This window comes from Gymnogyps californianus, chromosome 3 (genome assembly GCF_018139145.2).
Source record: "Gymnogyps californianus isolate 813 chromosome 3, ASM1813914v2, whole genome shotgun sequence".
Taxonomy (NCBI): Eukaryota; Metazoa; Chordata; class Aves; order Accipitriformes; family Cathartidae; genus Gymnogyps; species Gymnogyps californianus.
Genome location: NC_059473.1, coordinates 114,276,997 through 114,298,525, shown reverse-complemented (window position 1 = coordinate 114,298,525; position 21,529 = coordinate 114,276,997). Strand labels below are relative to the sequence as shown.

The 21,529-nt window shown below is 36.3% G+C and overlaps 1 protein-coding gene across 1 annotated transcript in view; it reads left to right on the top strand.

Moving 5' to 3' along the window:
- Positions 1–21,529, top strand: part of NBAS (NBAS subunit of NRZ tethering complex) — a 193,880-nt gene that overhangs the window by 7,058 nt on the left and 165,293 nt on the right. Inside the window, exons 4-13 of the mRNA XM_050893361.1 lie at positions 671–748; positions 1,842–1,889; positions 3,012–3,055; positions 3,481–3,614; positions 4,401–4,534; positions 4,651–4,749; positions 12,549–12,687; positions 13,491–13,556; positions 17,168–17,296; positions 20,569–20,632. Of these exons, the coding sequence (XP_050749318.1) occupies positions 671–748; positions 1,842–1,889; positions 3,012–3,055; positions 3,481–3,614; positions 4,401–4,534; positions 4,651–4,749; positions 12,549–12,687; positions 13,491–13,556; positions 17,168–17,296; positions 20,569–20,632 (935 nt within the window). The remainder of the gene's footprint in view (positions 1–670; positions 749–1,841; positions 1,890–3,011; positions 3,056–3,480; positions 3,615–4,400; positions 4,535–4,650; positions 4,750–12,548; positions 12,688–13,490; positions 13,557–17,167; positions 17,297–20,568; positions 20,633–21,529) is intronic.

The window sequence follows — 21,529 nt, the reverse complement described above, 5'->3', positions numbered from 1 at the left end:
GATCCCAAAGACTCTCTGGGCAGCCTGTTCCTGTGCCTAACTGTCTTCATGGTGAAGAATTCTCTTCCTTATGTCAGCTTGGAACCTCCTCTGTTTTAGAATCATAGAATCATTTAGGTTGGAAGGGACCTTTAAGATCATCAAGTCCAACTGTTAACCTAACACTACCCAGTCTACCAAAGGACTGATCATAGTTTCTTGTGCTCCAGCCATGCACCTCAGTGGCTCCCATCTTCGTGGTAACCTCCTAGGTATCAGAGCACTGCTGTTTGGTTCCCCTGAAGCCTTCCCTTCTCCAGGCTAAACAAGTACAGTTCCCTCAGCGTCTCCTTGTAGGGCAAGTGCTCCAGTCCCCTGACCATCTTGGTGGCCCTCCAGTTTATTGGTGGTGGTCTTGTAATGGGGGGCCCAAAACTGGCTGCTGACCAGAGTATAAAGAGTGATGAGTAGGTGATCAGTTCCCTTAATATGGGATTTTGTTCTGTTAATACAAACAAGGATGTTGTTAGCCTTCATTGTTGGCAGGGTGCAGTGTAGATTCATGTTCAGTTGCTAAAACCTCCCAGGTGATTGATGGTGCCGTAAAGCTAAGTCGTCTGGCGTGTGTATCTCAGGTACTGCTTTTGTTAGGTGGATGTTCTGATTTAGCCTGATGTTTTTGTTATTTCAGCCCTGCAAAGTTTTCTCTACCCACCGGACTGGTTCGTCTAGTTAGTAAGCAGATCAACTGGCACCTAGTACTTGCAAGGTAACCAGTGTACATGCTTTTCCATTTTTGGCAGTAGTGAATGTATTAGTGCTTCCTCTCCTCCCCCTACTGTCCCCGTTGGTAACAATGCTGAGTTAATACTGTGCTAAAGTCATGTTGTTCTTTTTGGTCAAGAGAAATACTGGAGCCTTTCACAGGCAGCCTTGGGAAAGAAAGGTCAGTCTGCTACCTAGGGGCTTCCACGCCGCTTCCCTTCATTTAATGCGTCTTTCACTCAGGTCTGGATGTCCTTGTAGCTTTTGAGGCAAAGTGTCTTGCAGTGCAATCATTCTCAAACTCAAGTCCTGAATTTGATCTGTTAAAGACCTATAACTTGGCAGGATATGTAATATAAATTGCTTATTCTAAAATTTGTGGAAAGTGAATGCATACCCTCAAGACTCGTCTACTATTGTATGTATAGAGAAGTGAGAGTTCCAAGGCTAGAACCAGCTGTTCTCCAGTAATTTTAGCAGCATCAGTGAGATCACTGGCTTTTTAAGCATAAATATGTACAGAAAAATGGTTCAATGACATGAAGGTAGTATGGAATGTTTTAGTTTATTACGTATTATCACTGAATATGATCAGTGGTTCAGCAAAAGCTCTGAACTGTTAAAAGAGATGATGACTCTTTGAGGGAAGTGATGATCCCTTTTGATGCACAACGTGCCAGTTGCAATGTTGCATGTTAGGTACAAAGACAGGAGACGTGCTCCTAAGGAGATGATGTAACTTACTGAAGTATGGTAGTTGTTTATTCCAGCTAAAGTAATGCATAGTTTTAGATATTGCTGTTTTAAAATTACCCATAAGCAACATCTGATTCTGACCTCCCTTGCAGCAAGATTTTAGACATTGTTTCTGTTTTACTGCTGCTGGAACAGTGACAGATACATTTCAGTGACACAAAGGGAATCTTATTATAGCACTGATTTTTTTTCGTATAAAAATTGATATTTCCCAATGTGTTTTGATTTATGAAAGAGGCAATTTATATCTAACCTTGCAGAAAAGCACCTAGAGCTCTGATGCACATTCTGTAAGGACTGGACTTTAAATGAACTTTCACACCTGTATTTTTCTCTTTCAGCAATGGTAAATTGTTGGCAGTTGTTCAAGACCAATGTGTAGAAATCAGGTAACTTACTATTATCTATTGCTTCATGACCACAGTTGTGGAGTTCTGAGAAAGTGTTTCTAGTCATTTACTAACTGTACTTTTAAAGATTTTTCTGGGTTTTTTTGGAATGTTATATGTTGTGAAAGTAATCTATGGAATAATCTTAAAATATATTATCACTTACAAAGCAGAAGCCTTCTATATCTTCTTAGTTCTTGGCCATTCCCCATTTAAAAAAAAAACACACCCTCCCCTCAAAACCCCCCACAATTATAAATGTTATAGATAAATTTATGTAAGTATCTATCTGTCTCTCTCCTCCTTTTTTCACAATGTGAAAGAAAAACAATCAAGATGCTTCAAAATACTAAACCCAAATCATGGTCTTTCTAACCTTTGCCTTTCTGTTCCCCCTAGAAATTCTCTCCTAATAAAGGGGACAAGGAGCTAGTATTCTGCTTCTCTGTAGAGTAGCTGGCATGTATAATACTTCACCTTATTTTACAAGTAATGCGGATTGCCATAAAGACTGATGCTTTCCCTTTTTCGTCTGCTCTCTAACAACAAGCTCTCCTTTGCCAGTTCAAGAACACACATCTTGATTGAGTGTGTTTACTTGCTTCACAAAAATCCATTTGCTAGAAGGTCAGACCTTCTATTTATATGTAAAAGAAGCAAGTGTATGAAAATTGTTCAGTCTGAAGTGGTGTGAACACCATAAATGTCAGCTTATAGACTATAAAATAAATCTTGTGTTTCAGCTGTATTAATGTAACTATATTCTTGCATTGTTTCTGAAATTGTAACCTAGAGAATACTGACTAGGTTTTTTGTTTTTTGTTTTTTTTTTTTTTCCTAAAGTTACATGCTGAAGTTCTGAAATGCTGCTATCCTATTTTGAACAGCGTTACTACTAAATGAGGGATATTAGCATTTATGTGTTGGGAGGAGGGTTTCTAAAATACTATTGTGAGTTACTGTAGCTGCCTAAGGATGAAGGCTACTATCTGCCTTTTCAAACAAGTAGTTAAATACATGCAGGCCTGCACTTAGAGTATTTTTATAGTGTTCCGTTTTTTCTGGAAAACTGAATAGTGTGGTTTTTTTCTTATTTAAATCCATATGAGTCTTTTTCTGCAGGTCTGCAAAAGATGACTTTGGATCCATAGTTGGAAAATGTCAAGGTATACAAGATGGCAACCTCTACGTTACTTAGTGTCATCATTGTTTGTTATTCATGCGTTGCTAAGTGGTGGTGTTGGTTTACTTTAAAGATAATGTTGTAATGTTCTTAAAAGCATTGGGAAGAATCTCTTAATAATTTTGCTTTGTGACTAGCTCCATTACCCTCCCTCCCACTCTGCTTTTCATGATAATTAACATATAAAACCTGAATCTGAAATGAAATGATAGTTAAAATTAATGGGTTTGGGAGACATAGCAGGTGTTGGAGGTGGTGTGTTTTTTTGTTTTTTTTTTTTTTCCTCCTCTGAGATAAGCTTGTAATGATGGTAGGCACTCTGCATTTTTTGATGCAGTTGACTTTTTGTTCTGTTTCAGGGATTATATTTATTTTTCACTTTTTCATAACTTCATTCCTTTTTCATAGTGCCAAAGGATCCTAACCCTCAGTGGAGGCGAGTGGCATGGAGTCATGATTGTACGTTACTTGCTTATGCTGAAAGCACTGGAACAGTGAGAGTGTTTGACCTAATGGGTAGCGAGCTTTTGGTCATTTCACCGGTAGGTGCTCTCTTACATTAAATATGAATATAGTGGAACTTTTTTGTAAGGATAAAGGGTAATTTCCACTCTTTGGCCTTATTTCAATTATGGCTTACTTTGGTATAAAGGCTTACAGTATGAATACCATGCACAAATGTGCCATGAAGTGTTTATCATATGATGGATATATTATAGTTAAGTCATGGGTAGCACTTGCAAAACATATCCTTTGTACTGTTGCATCTAGTCAGAATCTTCATCTTTCTTTTCTTTTTCTCAGAATTGTGGTAGATCTGCAGGTACATCAGATTGTGAAAGTACAGAAACACCTGATTAGTATGTGTGCAGATAATTACAATTTGTAGTAGTAGATTACAAATCTGAAGTTTATATGCAGAGTTACTTATAAATCAAGAAATATCGCTGATAGAGCAATATGAGGATTTTTTTTGTTTGTTTGGTATGAGAATAGATAATTGCTGTTGGCTTGCCCTACACAAATATTTTATATTTTGCATATTCAAAGGTTGTATTAAACTAATTTGGAAAGATGGCTCAAGTGTATTTCCATAGTATACTGTCTTTGCAGACTTTATAGTAATAAGATTTCTTCAAAATCAAGATAAGAAGTGTATTTTGTTACTAATACAAACGATGAAACTTTATTTTTTTAATACATTTTTATACAATATAGTAAATTTAACTTCCTGGTTCTTTCAGTAATGAAGACACTTTCTTTTATTTTTTTTTTTTTTTTTTAAATCCCCTTTCTCTCTCAATGTCTGTCTGTATTTTTGGGTAAAGACAGCAAGTTTTCCAGGAGATCTGAGTTATGCTATTGCTGGATTGATCTTTCTAGAATACAAAGCAAGTGCCCAATGGTCAGCTGAACTGCTTGTCGTTAATTATCGTGGAGAACTGAGAAGTTATCTTGTAAGGTAAGCATAAATTTTGACTTGCTTTGAGAAGGCACAGTGAACTTCAAAGGAATTCTTTCCACTCTTTAAAGAAAATAAATCTGAAATAATGCATGTATTTTTTTCCCCATACTTAGTGTTGGAACGAATCAAAGCTTTCAAGAAAGTCATAGTTTCAGCTTCAGCAGCCATTATGCCCATGGCATAACTACTGTCATTTATCATCCTGGTCACAGGTAAGTGTTCTGTTTGCTACCTGCCAATAATATGGAAATGATGAACAAAAGTGGCAAAATAAACATTGAAGTGTGTTGGATAAGGAGAGGGAGAAAAAAAATCTGTTTTTATATTGGTGTCCAGTGAATGAGTAATAACAAGTCGTGTATCATTGTACCTATGAAAGAAGCCGTAGTTGGTGATCTCACTTTACTAATGGAATAATGAAAATCAAGTTATGTCCTTTACTGTTTGAGTACCTTGCATAAGCAGCATTTTTTAGAAGTCAGAAATAGCTTCAAAAGATGTTTCTGAATTTGATGGGGGTAAAGGCTGATGTATAAGTTTGTTTGTTTGTTTTTCTGTCTGGATTTGATTTCTGGACTTGTTGGCCAGCCCATTTTCCCTAGTGTTCTGACTGGAACTGCCACGCTTTGGTATTTGGAGTTGTCTTGTGATGCGTTTTCTCTATTAGTAGTGTGTTGAGTACAGCTACCAGACTTGAAAGATGGACTAATCGACTGCCTGCGCTTGTACCAGATGTAGCTGGAATAGGTCCTGGTTAGCCAATTACGTTAAAAATGTGTCTACCTTTTTAATATCTACTTGTTATATAGCAAGATAAACTCAGCAACTTATTTTTGTATTTCTCTTCAGTTGTAGGAACTAAACTTCCTTCTAGATATTTTTCTTCTATTAGATCTGCTAGGATTGAATTTGTCAGTGCAATATGTTATATCACTGTATTGTTTTAAATGGAAATTAGGCTTGGCTATAGAATACCAGAAGAAACTTGCTGTTTAAAAACTTGTTTTCATTCTTCAATGTTAAGTGAGCTGTCCGATCTATCTTAGAAAAAAAATGGTTACTAATGAGAAGTAATGTTCTTCTAGCTTATTACTTTGAGAGATTAATTTTGAGTATGGTTTCTTCTTTCTACCTAGTTCATATTTAGTAATTCCACATAATTAATACTCAGTATACTAAATCTAGAGTTTTGAGGTCATAGGTATGGGTTATGGAGCTTTGGTAGTGCTATCTGACCAGACAACAGAACCTACTCATTCTTTCCTTTGATCAGACCAGGGTTAATGGTTCTTGACACTTGTTTCCAAAGTTATCTTTTCTGCTCTTAATATTAGGAAGTAGATTGATTCTAACAGTGAGTATTGAATATTAACCAATATTCTTTGCAAAGTGTGGTCAAATAATTATTCTGACAATTATAATAGATATATGTGCTTGCTTTTCATTTTCGGTGTGTTTCTGAGTAAATTCTGTCAGAACTGTTAAACTCTTATAATGAAAACCCATTAACAAGAAAATACGTAGAAAATCAGCTGGTGTAGTTGTCAACCAAATAGTATGGACATTGCTTTGTGTGTGCTTTGCATGTGGCAACTTCTTGCCATAGAGGTTTAGAAGAGGAGAGGGGAAAAAAAAAGAGACAAAAAATTTCAAGTTTTGTTTTCCTTCTTTCCTCCCACCTCCAAGAGAAGTAATAGCTTTGTTTTTCCTACTATTCTTGTAAGATCTTAGGTTAACGTTTTTAAAACTTGATATTAATGTGAAGTAAAAGAGCAGGAACCAATGCTGGTTTTGTGCTTAGAACAGTTTATTCAGAATATTAATAATTAAAGTTATCTTTTTATGGAAGCTTATGGTTGGCATATTTTTTTTGTTGTTGTCTATATTCCATATTTTCTAGGGAGAGAAATGCCCTTTCCTTACATGAAAAGATGTGGTTATATCTGCTGCTGAAGTAATAAGTTTGTGTAATGTGTGTGGCATACGCATTCAGGAATTACTTGTTTTTCCCAGGAAATATTATGACTCATTCCATGAAAATAAAAATAGTCAGGTGGAGTCCCCTGTGATCATAATATCTCCTGCTATGTGCAGCCAGTTGACTTGCTTAGTAAAGTTGAAAAATTGATACTTGAAAGAAAGCACAATTGGATGGAATGGATGGAAAGCAGAAAGAACCGATGTTTTGCCCTTCATGTAGGCAAGTCTTTTCTGTTTTTAATTTACTCTGTGGTGGAAAACTTCTAAATTTGACATTAGAGAACTCTAAATTCATGAGCAGAGTCTCTTGCTGAAATTGTCTTGTTATCCAAAAAAAACCCAGAAGGAGTTGGAGGGAGGCAGTTTTCTCTAATTGTGCATTAAAGAAAATTGTAGATACATGTGACCACTTTCAAGTTTTCGTTTTCAATAATGTGAACTTTAATCACTTTGCATAAGTTCAACTGTCACTTTGTGCTTTCAGATGGTGAAGTTATACTGGTCTATCTCCACTGCTTGTAAGCCTTGACTTATTGCACTCTATATTATTATGTATTTGCTCATTACCTATTACAGTGCAATAAAATAGTACTTAAGAACTTAATATGCTTAATTTTTTCAACTAGATGTATGATAATTGCAAAGGGAATATGTCAGTAGGGAATGTATCTGAATCTGTAGGAAAACTTGAAACAATAGCTTTGGGAAAAAGTCAACTGCTGTTGAAAAGCATTATATACCTTTATTTAGATGCCTAATGTTGGTGTCTTCATGGGATTCAGCCTTCATCTATGATGGAATTTATGGTGCACTTTAGTTGACCAGACTTAAATGTCTGCTTCAGTATGAGCTCTCTGTAGGCTCTAATGGAAGGTTCAACACTTGCTTATTTTGAGTATCTTAATCTGGAGCTGAATATCTTACTTCAGGGTTATCTGCAGTTGCTACAGAAAATGTTTGATATTAGAGTCTAAAATTTGTGATGACTATAGGAGACAAAGGGTTTTAGATTCAGTTGGAATTTGCTTGTTGTACCAAAATTGATGAGTGAAGAATTGCGTAGGAGTCTCAAGTTTTTCTTGGATGCCTCAATTGAACTTGCTGTTCTTGAGACCAGTATTATACTAGTTATCTTCAGCCCAACTTTGTAGAAACCTTTGAAATAGAGTACAGTTGAGGTACTATAAGGGTAGCCTTTTTTTCTGAGACTGGAGGAACCTCTGGAGATCATCTAATTCATTCCCCTTCACAGCAGAGGCAACTGGAACAGGTTATTTGGAGCCATGTCCCTGCAGTCCAAGACCTGAACATCTGTGTCCTCCCTTAGGAGCGTGGTCTGTGTCAAGGCCTCTGATGTGCTGGGGTAGCTGCTCCAGTGGGTGCCTGGCAGCACATCACCACAATTGCTGAGAACACGTACAGAGAGAGTTTCTGGCCATCATTTTCTGCAAACTGCTGCACAAAATGCTGCATCTGTTGGCTGTGCTCTAGGCCTGGCCCTTACATAGGTCTTTTTCCAGGACTCGTTGAAAGGGTTCCTGACCTTTACTAATCAGGAGTCAGCTGGAACAAAAGCTCAAAGTGCCCTTTGCTCAGGAACAGCTGGCAGACCTTGTTAAAAGCTTCTAGAGCTTGCTGGTTAGCTCTTCCTGGCAATGGCAGGCATCGTGAAGTTCCTCAAAGACTTCCCAGGAGTCCTCTGATGATCCCAGAAGTATGTAGAAGATTAAGAGGATCTAGAAATGGAGCTCACAAACTGCTGCACGAACTGCTGCACGCTAGCTGTACTCTGTGTAGAAAACATATGCAAGAATAAAAATTGAGATCTTAACATTTTAAGTACTAAAGGACGTTGCATTGATCTTGATGTCCGTAACAGCGTGATAGACAAAGCTTTCCCTTCTAGGGAGTTACTATTAAGTGTCATATATTAAGTTCACGTTGCTTTGTGACCCACCCGGAGTGGCATAAAACTACTGATCACACAGCTGATATGGTGTGATTTAAGAACCCAAGTATTTGGCCAGGAAAAGTAGTTTTTCACATAACTGGGACAAAAAAAGTTGTTGGCGTGGTATCTTCTTCTTCAGACTGAGACTAACTTAAAAAAAAAATAGTAAATGGGGGAAAAAAACCTCTCCTGTTGCTGCTCCCAGTCTACCTGTCAACTTGTTATTTTGGAGTCATCTCCTGTCTAGTCCTGAAAAAATAATTGGTAAACAAGGCCAGATCTTTGCTGAGGCTCTCAGGAGTACCTTTCATTTTCTTTTGATGCCAGTTGTGTTATTCATCTTAATAGTTTCTACCTCTGCTGTTGTATTTTGCTCTCTGAAAAGCTTTTTAAAATTTTAAGTATGTGCTGCTGTGGTGAATTTCTCTGCAGTCCTGGGAAAAGGCTTTGTGTCTTGGGGTTGTGTGTTTTGTGTGTGTCTAAACTGATATGACATCTTCATTCCAGCTGTCATTGAGTTTCATTTATCCTAAAAGATACTTCCGAATTATAAATATGTTGCACTGTATGTGACAGTTTTTCCAAAATTTCTTTGAAAAGATTTATCTTGATGGAGTTTTTGAGAGCTTGTTCAGGCAGTTTTGGAGCTACTGCTGTCACTGTTATTGACAATTCTTCTCTTGGTCTTTGTGCTACTATTTGTCTCTTAGTCACCTCTGGCACAGTGTGGTCAATTGTAATTGAGTTCTAGTCGCTGCTGCTGCTGTTGAAATTTTTAATTCAGTGGCATGTTGCAATGGAAGCTGGAGCTTATGGAGGAATTTAGGTGCCTATGGATGGACAAGACTACAGATAAATTAATCTTCCAGAAGATTATGCCCGCTGTTTCTTGGTTACTAGGAATTGACAGCTGTGTTGGAGCAATTTCATGAAGTTCTTGTTTACTGATTCTTAATTTTATTTTTTTTTTTTTAAAGCTTTCCTCATGGTCAGGCTGTGAAAGAGACACATGTGAAACTTGCTTTCTGTGCTAAAAAAAAGTTAGGAAATTCATCACTTTATGCATAATGATTGACCTTGCCAACATCTTTCAGAGTTCTAAGATGTGATTTCATGTTCACTGATATTAGACTGTATGCTCAGATGTGAGTACCCTAACATGTTTATTCTTGACTAGCTAAAATGGACATAAACTGCATCATCTACAACAGGGTAGATAAGTATTTTGCTCTAAAACCTATTTGAGCTGCTACAAGGAATTTCACGTGACGTGCTATGTCTCTGCTGAAGGTTCATTTGTTTGGTAGAGGTATGTTCTGCAAGATATTTGAAAACTTGTTGCTTCCTTGTTTTTAAGTGAAGTTCCTCAGAAGAACTATGTAGCATGTCTAAAAGATGGCTTTTGTACGAGTTGGGGGCAGCTCTTTGATCAGTGGCAGCGTGTCAAGCTTCTCCGATAGAACAATCGTAGGCAGAGGAAAGTTGTAGAACAGAAACATCAGGGAGATGGAAAATAAAAAATATGCAGAAGGGGAACAAACAAGTGGATTATTAAGTGTATGACACTTAATCTGTGCAATTTTTCTCTTCACAAGTGCACCTTTCCCCAGTAATCAGCAGAAAATTTGATATTAAAATATCTTGTGTAGTTCTGAGAACTGTGTTGTTTATTGGTGGCTGTACCTCATGTGTTACTGTTTTCCATGTTCCTGAAGGATTGATATTCTTCTCTCCAAGCCTTCCTCAGTTAAAGTCACTTTCTTCATGAAAGAATAACAAACTATTCAAGTAGTTTCTAGTATTTGTTGATGTCCCAAAGTTGAATGAAATTAAACTTGCTATGTTGTCCTGCTTGTTGCTTCTGATTTCCTCAGTTGCTTGAGTATGGAATTGCTCAAATGTTCTGGTTTTCAATGTCTGCCTTTCCATTATTGCTGTTTTTAACCAACCCCTGTAGTCTTTAAGAGTCCTGGTACCAGAGACATCCTCAGATTGAGCTCGTGCTTAGTATGACTTGCAGAACAAAGTACTCTTACTAGTATTTTGGGTTAAAGTGGTGTCTTGGTATGTTCCTCTGAGTTCCTGTCCAAATATTTACTTCAGAATTGTCCAACCAATTGACCAGAATGAACAACCAGTATCAAAACCAAACAGTTGGTGTTGATAGGAAACTGTTAAAATGTAAAGCAACTTGGGTTCATTTAAGATGTAAAGTTTGTCGCATAAAAGGCTTAATGCAGTCTTCTGTTACTAGCTTGTTCAGAAAAGAGGTATACAGTGTAGGAGTTCTTTGGTATTTTAACACTGGACTGCTGTGCTCACTGAGCAATGGTCATATTCACTGTTTAACAAGTAGTATTTATGATGAAGTTTCTTCTGCAATCTACATAATGCTGAAGTACAGTCCTCCCTTGCTGCTGTCTGTGTTGGAGTTCTCTCACTGGTTGTCTAATACCATGCTTTGCTAATTGTTGTCATCTTCATAACCCAATTGCTTTGCTAAGTGTCTACGGGAAAGCTATGATAGGTGAATTTTATGTCTGCTCTTTTCCTATGTTACTGCTACAAAAAATGTGTGCTAATTACTCAAGAAGTATGTTTGATTCCACATGCTATTCAGGTTACCAGTTTTAAGGAGTCTGAAATATGATCTGTGCTATTCATGGTAGATTTCCTTGACTCTGATAGGAATGCATTTGTTCCTTAAATGATAACATAGTTTCTTCTTTGGTATACTACAGCAATAAACCACTGCATCATGGATGCTCAGCCAGAAACTTTACATATTCTAAAGTTAAACAGCACCTCCTTAAGGGAGAAGTAATTACTCTTAGCTGTGCTATGCTTTACTTTCTGATCATAATAAGAACGATGCAAAATTACCCATTTTCCTGTTAATTGTGATGGTAGACTGAGAGTCTCCTATTGCTGTTCTTGAGGAAAATGGTGAAAGTGATTTCTGTTTTGCTGTCTTAGGCAGCTCTTTATACCACAAAATAACTAAAACGCTTAAGAACCTTAACAGACTGTAAGCATCCATGGTATAAGTCATCTTGCTGTATGTTTGTGAATAGCATGAGACCTGGGAATGTTAAATAAGTTTTACTGAGCTCTTAAAGAGGATTAAATGTGGAAGGAAATTTTTTTTTTTATTTTTCTTTCAGCTGACTTTTGCAGGAAATGTTTTCAAATACACTCAAAACACAGCTGAGAGCTATGTGAGTGTCAGCCGCTAGGTGGTAGAGCATTTCAAGAGTAACACAGACTTTGAAAATTGATAAGGAAGCGTTCGCCGGGCTCAACTTCTGGCTTTTGCAATCTGTGCCTTTTTTGCTGATACTTTACTTTTTGATGGGTTGTTCACTAAAATGATGCTTCCAAACAAACTTAGACATCTGTTCTCAAAGTTTTCATCAAAGTAATCATCAGTTAAATATAAAACTGCTTGTTAATAAGGTGAAAGGGCTTCAAGGGAAAATATTTTGTTTCATTTTAGTGGCAGTCAGCAATAATTGTAGGAGTTCTCTCAAAGTTTTTAAAATATCATCTACTGTGTTTAACAAAATTATTACATGCACATTTATAATTGGTAGAGTGGCTTTAGAAAACAAAATTGAAAAACCTTGATGCATTCGGTTCCTCAATAAAAGAGAAGTAGCTTTTGTACCACATCTGAATAAATGGAAACCTAATGCTTAAACAGAATGACCAGAACTTTTCATAAGCTTAAGCTGTAATTTTTATCATTCTTTGAGGGTAGGGGAGATACTCAAATTCATAGTCAGACATATTTTATTTTAAATGTTGGGAATTATGCCTTATTTGGGAAGCTAGAGATGAGAATGGGTAGGGATAAATGCCACAAATACCAAGTGTTACTCAAGTAATATTTAAGTCTGTTTAAACTGCAGAGTGTTTATTCACGGAGAAAGCTTATTGGGGCTGTTAGGTGTCTTAATATACTTAGTCTTTTTGTTACTGCAAGCAAATGGCTATAGTTCTGACTTAAGACAATTTAAAAAAAAAAAACATTTATGTGGCAGTATATGAAACCATAATATGCCTTTATATATTTTACAGACTTCTCCTTGTAGGAGGCTGTGAAACAGATGAAGATGGAGTATCTAAAGCAACTGGTTGTGGGATATCTGCTTGGAGAGTTCTGTCAGGCTCTCCCCATTATAAACAGGTCACTAGTTACGAAGATGATGTTAGAACAGTAAGTATTTTCCTCATTTTACTGGATGAATATTGGCACTGGCAGAATTATCTAACTGGAAGTTCAATATGAATCTCTTTTTGAAAGAAGAATTTAATGCAATGTTTTGCTATTTTGTAAGCTATGATATGAACTTCTAATAAGTTATTTCTTTCCCCCAGCATCTGTCTATTTTTGCCTTTTCTGTGGTATGACTTCAACATTTAAGTTCTTGATGATCACTTGTGGTTTAAAAAAAAAACAAAACCAACAAGAAATAACAACAAAAATTGTAGCATGGAAATATACAAACTCCTTAATTGTTTACTGGGATATGTTACCTGTCTTTGTTGGAAAAAATTCCAGTTATTTTTGTCTCTTTTATTACTTCATAACAAAAGGCAGCACACCTGAAATATATGTTTCAGGTTAAGTCTGACTCTTGATTTCTTTTGCGTCTAGTAGAAGTAAATGTTTGATTTGGTAACAACTACAGTGTGGATATACTGAAATCAATTTACAGTATACTAGGATAAATTCCAATATTTACTCTTATATAGGTATTTCTTTGTGTTAAAAGCAAGCTGTTAATTTCATTGCAAATGGGTAGTGCTTTTCTGTGGCATGATACATACCTAACGAAATGGGCAAAGTTATACAAACTGCGTTTTATTATCCTTGCATTATTTTAAAGTAGGCAGTCCTATGGAAGTTTAAAGAATCCTGCATAATAGTTTTAATACTTTAGATATGACTTAGTTTTTGGTGCATAGAACAATGTATGAGATTGTCTTTCATTGTATGATGTGTTTCTCTTCTTACAGGCACAGAGAAGAGGATTGTTAAGGATTATGAATTTAAGATTTTACAGCAGGCGGGGAACAGAACAGGTATTAAGGTCTAGGTCTACCTCAGAAATGTATTTTACTAACATAATTGTCCTTTAATGACTGCCTGAGAGACTGATTGAAAGTAGTTTTTAATTTATGCAACTTAAGATTAACATTTCTATAAAACTTATCAAAAATAATAGCCTTTTAGTGTTCAATGGAGTAGCTTGCCATTTATTTGGCTTTTTAAAAAATTCAATTGGTTCACCTGCTGAAGCTTGAATCTTGGGATTTCAGCATACTGACAGGAACAGGTCTAGAGATGTAGAGTTCAATATTAAATGTAAACTCTTATTCAAAAAGGAAGGTGTAAAAAGCCACCTAGTTATTTGCTAATGAATGTAATGATCATAGCATGTTAGGTGTGTTATATATTCTACAAGAACAGAGTAGATTATGACAGCATTTCTCAAATACACGCCTGAGAGAGAAATAAGAGGAACAAAACCCAGCCTGCTGCACTACCCTACTCAAACTAGAAAACAAACAAAAAAACCCTCACCTTACAGCCCAAAATTTTCATACAACGTGGGGAAGAAAAAATGAGTGGATTCAGACTAATCATTCATGACTTAAATAGGGCAGACACAAAGACTTGATTTTTAAAGTCTATTATGCTATACTGTGGAAACATTTTGCTAAGTAGCTTCAAAGGTTTATTATGGGTCAAACTTCTACTACCAGGGCACATGCGAACCTAATGAAATTGCTGATCAGAAGCAACTTGTTCTTAACAAACTTGTATTCTCTCCCCTGAATGAGTGAGTGTTAAATCTTGAGCGTCATGCTGAGGTGTAGGTGTGTGCTTTCTGTATTTCTAAGGTTTTGCACACAGTGCTTGTGCTTTTTTCTGCATGCCTTAGGAGCTACCCATGCAGTACTGCACCACCTTCTCCTCTCTCTTGTGTACTAGTTGTGTGTAGTCTTTGTTTGATTCCTTTTTTAATCCCCCTTTCTCTCCTTCTAAAAAAATTTGTTTTCCCTTCTTTTGCTTTACAAGGAAAGAACAGTAAAGAATCTGTCTACTACCCTTACTGTGTCCTCCTAAGAGGAAAAATGGCTGGCCTGAAGTTATATGGACTTTGGAAATGACCATAATAGATTTTTGGGATGTTTAGGTGACTGGTTAAAAGAAGAAATTGCATGCTTGATTGGAAGGGAAAAACAAATCTTTCTGAATCTGTCTCAAAGGTGGAAAGGCGAGAGATTTTATTTCCTTAACTGAAAATATAAGAGAAGGCTGAAGTAAACTTTTTTTACTGGAAGGCTAGTACTGAGTGTAGCTGTACTAAACTTCAACTTCATTGCATTTACCAGTACTAAATTTACAAAGAAAAGCAGAGATTGTTATTCATCCTTGAATGTTTTAATCTAATTTCAGAGATTATGGTTTAAATATGTGAGGTATAGTTTATATTCTAAGTGGGAAATTGGCAACAGTGTTAAGGTATGACAGGCACAGCAGCTGGAGGACTTGTATTTTAGAACTAGCTATATTGGGATTTGATTCTTAGTGTTGCTAACTTAAATGACACTTCTAAAATGTGAAGTGCCAACCTGCTGAGGTTTTCAGTATCTTGTTCTGCAGTTCCCTTAAGTTGACAAGCTGTTTACTGAGGCAGCATTGCCTGCCTGCTTTGCCAAAGCACTGATTAATCTCTATAGATAACAATGCTCAGGTGGTAAATTTGAATGTGTTAATGGCTACCCAGCATCTAAATTTAACAGCAAGAGAATTATTACTGACTACTGAGTAAACTCTCTAAGATCTGTGATGTATACCACTGATCATTTATCTGAATGGGTTATATATTTTAGCTATACGTTTCTAAGTCCTTTAACAGTCTTTAACAGTCTTTTGTTCTTTGTCCTCTGTGCATGCAAATTGATTTGTAATGAGAGAATTGCCATTAGTAGGCATGTACAATTCCTTGGCAAACTACAGTAGAGACTGCAGTACTCTAGCTGCTTAAGAATATAATCAGAGAATACTTATTAATTTTTTCTAATATAAATAATTCTTAATTGGTTTTAAAAAAACTTAATAATGCTCTCCTTTTCAATTAAAAACACATTTTAAGCTTGGATTTTAAGCAGTGCTCTCAATAGCTGCAAACCACTGTACAACAGTGAGCAGATTACTTGGTCGTTGTTGCTTCTGTGGCATAGCTAGAACTTAAAACAGCCTAAGGAATAAAATAAAAATAATAAAAAAAACCCCAAACCCAAACAAACAAACATACCCTAAAAGAACAGTTATCTTCAAATGATACCTACCACTAATGTGCTGTAGAACACCATTAAAACTTCTCAATCATATGGATGTCTAGTAACTTTTTTGTACTTTGTTTATGTTGGAGTATTTTCCAAGAGGGGAGGTGCTGGTTTAAAAATTGATTAGCTGCAGACTTGGACAGTTCTTACATTACTGTAGGATGAATCGTTATTAGGAAGTTTTTAAAAGTGAACTGCACTAACAAAATGGGATTTTATAAACAATATAATTTGTGGGAATCTACATTCTGCTGTCTTTCAGTGAAGACCAGACTCTCTGAGAGCCTAATGATCTTTCTGAAAACATAGAAGTTGTGTTGGGGGCGGGGGGAATAATATAAATTGTACTTTCAGAAATAGTTATGCATTGCCAGTGGCACTAAGTTTGACTTTAAAATTTGAGTGTATATTTAGAGGCTCTTGTCTTGTGAAAATAATGTATAGATCCAGTTGTAATTTTGTGGGAGTTTGTGAATCCTTAAGGAAATATTTTCTTAGAAGTACGTTTTGCCTCTTAAGATATCCAGAGCTGAAGGAAAACTTAATCTAGGAGAATTTTTGTAGCTTTGATGAAGTTTACTTACAGATGTTGAATTATTTCATCTGTATGGACTTAATCTGATGTTCGCTGTATTGCTGCTTAGTCTATTGTTACCCAAGAGATTCTTAGAGTCCAATTCAGTGTCCTGAAATGAACAATGTGCTCCTCCAAGATCTCTTCATCTGTGTATCTCTTTTGTATCTCCCTTTGTTTTTATTTATTTATTTATTTTATTGTAATGATGCCCACCCAGAAGTTTGTTCCCAGGGAGGAAGAGCTGTACTAAGCTGTGTTTTGGTAACAGTCTTCCTTGGGTGGACCCGAGAGGCAGAACAGTAGAAAACTGAGGCTGCTGAATGTTTTCTCTGAACAGAGAACAACCTGCAGTTTTTCCTCCAAGTAGCTCTGTATTGCTGTCTGCGGCATTCTCCTAGGAATGCCACACTTTCAGATTTTATTTGCTGTATAACAACGTGATAGAGAAGTTCACGTTCCTAAAGATTTGTTAGTTTTATGGTAGTGTTCTTCCTTTATACAGGTTGTTTTTACTCTTCCATGCCACAATTGATATTTTACCTTTATTCTGACTTTTTGCATAGTTTTTTAAAATTTAAAGCATGTTAAATTTTTAGGATGGAAGATTGTACAATTTTTTTTTTTTCCTAAAATAGAAAAAATAGTTTGGAGTTTGGGGGATTTTTTGGGGTATTCCTTGATGTGTATGGGGTTTTTTGTTGTTGTTGTTTGCTTGTTTGGTTTGTTTTTTTTTTTTTTACTTTGACATAATGTTTGGCAGGATGGAGTTTTCAAGATGAATCTTTCTCCTGATGGAGCTCTTCTGGCAGCTATTCATTTCTCAGGAAAACTGACGATCTGGTCTGTTCCATCTCTCAGACAACAAGGAGAATGGGACCAAACTGATCAGGTAAGAAGGATGTAGATGTTTAGAAACTTGCAGTATATATCTTAATCCTCTGGAGATGTGTTTTCCTAGGAGATGAGAGTAGTTCAGATAATTGCTTTAGCTACATACTGTCTTTCCAGTCAACTCCATATTTTTCAAGAGCCCTATATTTACTTTAACAATAATCTTTCTGTGTTTTAACCATAAGCCTTAAGCTTTAAAAATTAAGAAAAAGAACCAATTGTGTTGCAGTGAGTTTTTCATGAGGCATTTTGGTGCCAAGTGGGTAACACTGGTAGAGGTAGACTGAAATGCTATTTTAAAATGTAAGTGGAGGCTGACACAGGTAACTTTGAATGGTTGAAACCAAATTCTGCTGGATGTCTAATGTGTTCATCTATTCCTCCCTCAAAATTTACTGTACCTTCTGCCAGATAATGCTCCAGAATAGTTTGTTCATCAGATTGGTGTTAGTAAGTCACATGCTTTCTACAGGAATTGTTTGCAAAACGAAGTAGGGGAACTTAAGTTAGGTATTGCCCAGACACTGGCAAACTTTTAGGTGACTAGTGTGAATTTAAACACTAGGAATTGAAAACTAAGTAGTTTTCAAAGAAAATTCCAAATAACTAATATACTCTTTGGGTAAAGATAACACTTTATTTTGATGAGGAAAATGTATCTGCATTTTGAAAAGTGACAAATCTGAAATGATGCACACTAGTATGTGCAGTATTCTGGTTTTGCTTGCATTAATTTCTTGACTAACAGATATGGAAAGGCTTTTCACTTGAAGTACTGTGTGTTATGTTCCAAACCTACAAGACATGAACCGACGCCAATTCCAAACAGGGTAACCAGTCAAACGGAGTCTTTGATCACTAGACATACATGGCACAAATTAGCACCAATATTTCCTACACAGTTTTGATCTCAGATGGTTTTGTTGTACATAAGTGTGTTTCTTATTAGAAGATTATTGTAGAATGAAACATCTCCTACTTAGTAGTAAACAATTGTGTTTTAGTGCGTATGCTGATTAATAAATCCACATTATGTTATTAAATATTTGCAGTTTCTGATTCTTCGCTATAATTTTCTTTTCCAGGGTAAATATTTGCACAGTGTATTGACTCCTTTAGAAATTCCAATACAAAAATATTTCCTCCAGTTTTTGTAGACTGTTAGTTCATAAGGAAGACTTCTTCCTTTGGGTATCATGATGACTATGAGGTTAAATGAACTCTTTCAAGAAAAACTACAAAAAAGATAGGCCAAAACCTTTGACTATAGGAAAGACTGAAGTCAATAAATACTTGTAGAGATAATGGTATGTTACCATCCTGAACACCACTGGTGTGCTGTTATCTTTTTGATCTGACTGCAAGAGCAAGACTACTGACTTGGAAACATGGCTGTGGTGTTGTGTAGCTTAAGTTTTGGTTCTTATAGGTAAGCAGTCAGATCTGGTTAGGCTGTACTGACTACAAAACTATTCTAGGTCTGGCTGGGATGGAGTTCATTTTCTTCACAGCAGCCTATATAGTGCTAGGTTTTGGATTTGTGACCAAAACAGTGTTGATAACACACCAGTGTTTTAGCTATTGCTCAATAGTGCTTACACAGCTTCAAGGCCTTCTCTGTTTCTCACTGTTGTCCCCCAATGAGTAGTTTGGGAGTGCGCAATGACCTGGGAGGGGACACAGCCTGGACAGCTGGCCCCAACTGACAGAAGGGATATTCCATGCCATATAACGTCATGATCAGCAATAAAAACAGAGCGGGGGAGGTTTTGGATAGGTAGCCATGGCTCAGAGACTGGGTGGGCATCAGTCCGCTTGTGGGAAACGATGAATGATTACCTTTGCATCACTTGTGTGTGGGTTTTTTTGTTTGTTTGTTTTTTTGTTTTCCCCTGGCTTTCTTTTGCTTATTAAACTGTCTTTGTCTCGACTCATGACTGTTCTTGCTTTTGCTCTCTCTACGCTGTCCCACTGGGGAGGGGAGTGAGCGAGCAGCTATGTGATGCTTAGCTGCCAGCTGGTGTCCACCCACCACAGAAATGTAGTTTCAAGCTTATTTAGGAAAGTACTTTTCAAAACCAAAAAACAAACAAGCAAAAATTCTGCTCCAGTGTTGGCAAAAGTGTTGTGTGTGTATATGTGTGTATGTATGCATATGTATCTATATCTATTTTTAATGTACACTTCAGATTTTTGTGAGAATACGATTTTGCTCAAGGATGCTTACAGTGAATTGTTTTTGTTTTTTTTTTTTTTTTGTTTAACAGTAATGAGTATGTATTCTGAAGCAGTTTTCAGGACTTCATCATTTAGCGAGGGTAATATAAAGGAGTATTCAGTATTTGACTGTTTTCAGAAAGATTTTTATAGGTGAAACTAGTGTCCAAGTATAGTGGATATTTTCATAATATGCATGATTCCTGCTTAATTGTCACCCAAACATATTTGTTAAATTAACTTAAAGTGGCCTTGTGTTTACTTTTAATTAGTAGACCCTGTTCTTTCTACTAAAAAATTAAGACTGAAAGTCACCTTCTGCTTGACCCAAACCTGCTTCGGTTGTCTGAGCTGTATAATCTACCTGTGCTTCCATTGCATTGCAGTTAGGGGCAGGATTACTGTCATCGGTATTTGTATAGTTCCCATGTATTCTGATATTACTAAATAAAGTTTAAAAAAACAACACAGTAACAGCTTACTAATTCCAAATGTTGCAGTGCATCATTAAATAATGCTGCTTGTCTTGCTTCACTAGTCTTGAAAGGGGCTTTATAATTAAGAAAATAACCAGAGTAAATACTTACAGCACTGTACTACGCTGGTACTCAGGAACACTACACAGAGCAAACAGGAGGACTATTTTGGAGATTCTTGTTTTATATGCTTGCAGTCCTATGTATAGACATGACAAGCAAACACTTGGTGGGCTTCTGATTGCTGGAGAGCCTTTATTTCAGAAATCTTTAGAGTATGATTACTGTTTAATGCTGACTAAGCCAGGTCTGATGGTACTCTTGTTTTCTAATATGGTGTTTTAGGAATCCAGAAGTCTATTTTGCTGTGATTTTTTTTTTTAATAATTTAACTGTCTGGAGAAAAGTACAATGTCACTACAGCAGCTGTACATTTTATGTTCAGGAAAAGTTTGATTTTTATGGGGTGCATTTTCATTGAATAATGAGTGGGTCAGCAATAGAGTAAATAAACAGATTGTCTGTATTAGAGATTTACTTGCGTATTATCCTTTTTTTGTCTCGCACTTTTTTTTAGCCAGGTTATGATGAGATCAACCCAGACTGGAGACTCTCTAGTGAAAAAAGAAAGAAAATAAAAGGTATGTGGTACAGTTAGATAGTTATTTTATACCACTGTGTAGTTAAAAATATTTACACAAATATACAAAGACCTGAAATGGCTTAATTAAATCAGTTAGAATAGTTGCCAAAATTGTATGTATGATTTGAATTTGTAGCATGGCAGAGCTAAATGAGTGTCACAATAGGTTTTTTTTAAATCCTCTCTTAGGAATACTTCTGTAGCCATAACTATAAATAAGACGATATTTGAGTTAGTACAGGACTTCATTTATTATTAATCATGTGATTATGACTCTGTAGAATGCTGAACATTCAGCAGATGTCTCAGCTTGTATCAGAAGCCACTATATTGTAATATTGTAGGTGACACATTATTAGACTCGACAGTCTAAAACCTAAACTTACCTTTACCTTTTCTTTCTAAGAATGACTAATAAATCTTGAAAGCTAACATAATTTAAAGATACTAGTTTAAAATTCTAAAAGAAAAGGGCTTTGTTTCCTCCGATTGGATTTGCCTCATATCAGTCTCTCTATTCTTTTCCCAAAATTCAGGCTACTGTGTGCAGCCATTTATCACCTGGTTATTGCATGGCTCTTCCACGAGTGCAGAGATCAATAGCTATTCCACGATCCATTCACTACTGCTTGTATACATCTATATTATTAAAAGATTCCTGTTTCTTTATACTGTTTTTCTTGGTGATTCTGTCTTTGGGTTAACTCATTTGAACTGCGTTCAGCTCTGCGGCCCTCAACATAAGAAGGACATGGACCTGTTGGAGTGAGTCCAGAGGAGGGCCGCAAAGATGATCAGAGGGCTGGAGCACCTCTCCTATGAAGACAGGCTGAGAGAGTTGGGGTTGTTCAGCCTGAAGAGGAGAAGGCTCTGGGAAGACCTTATAGCAGCCTTC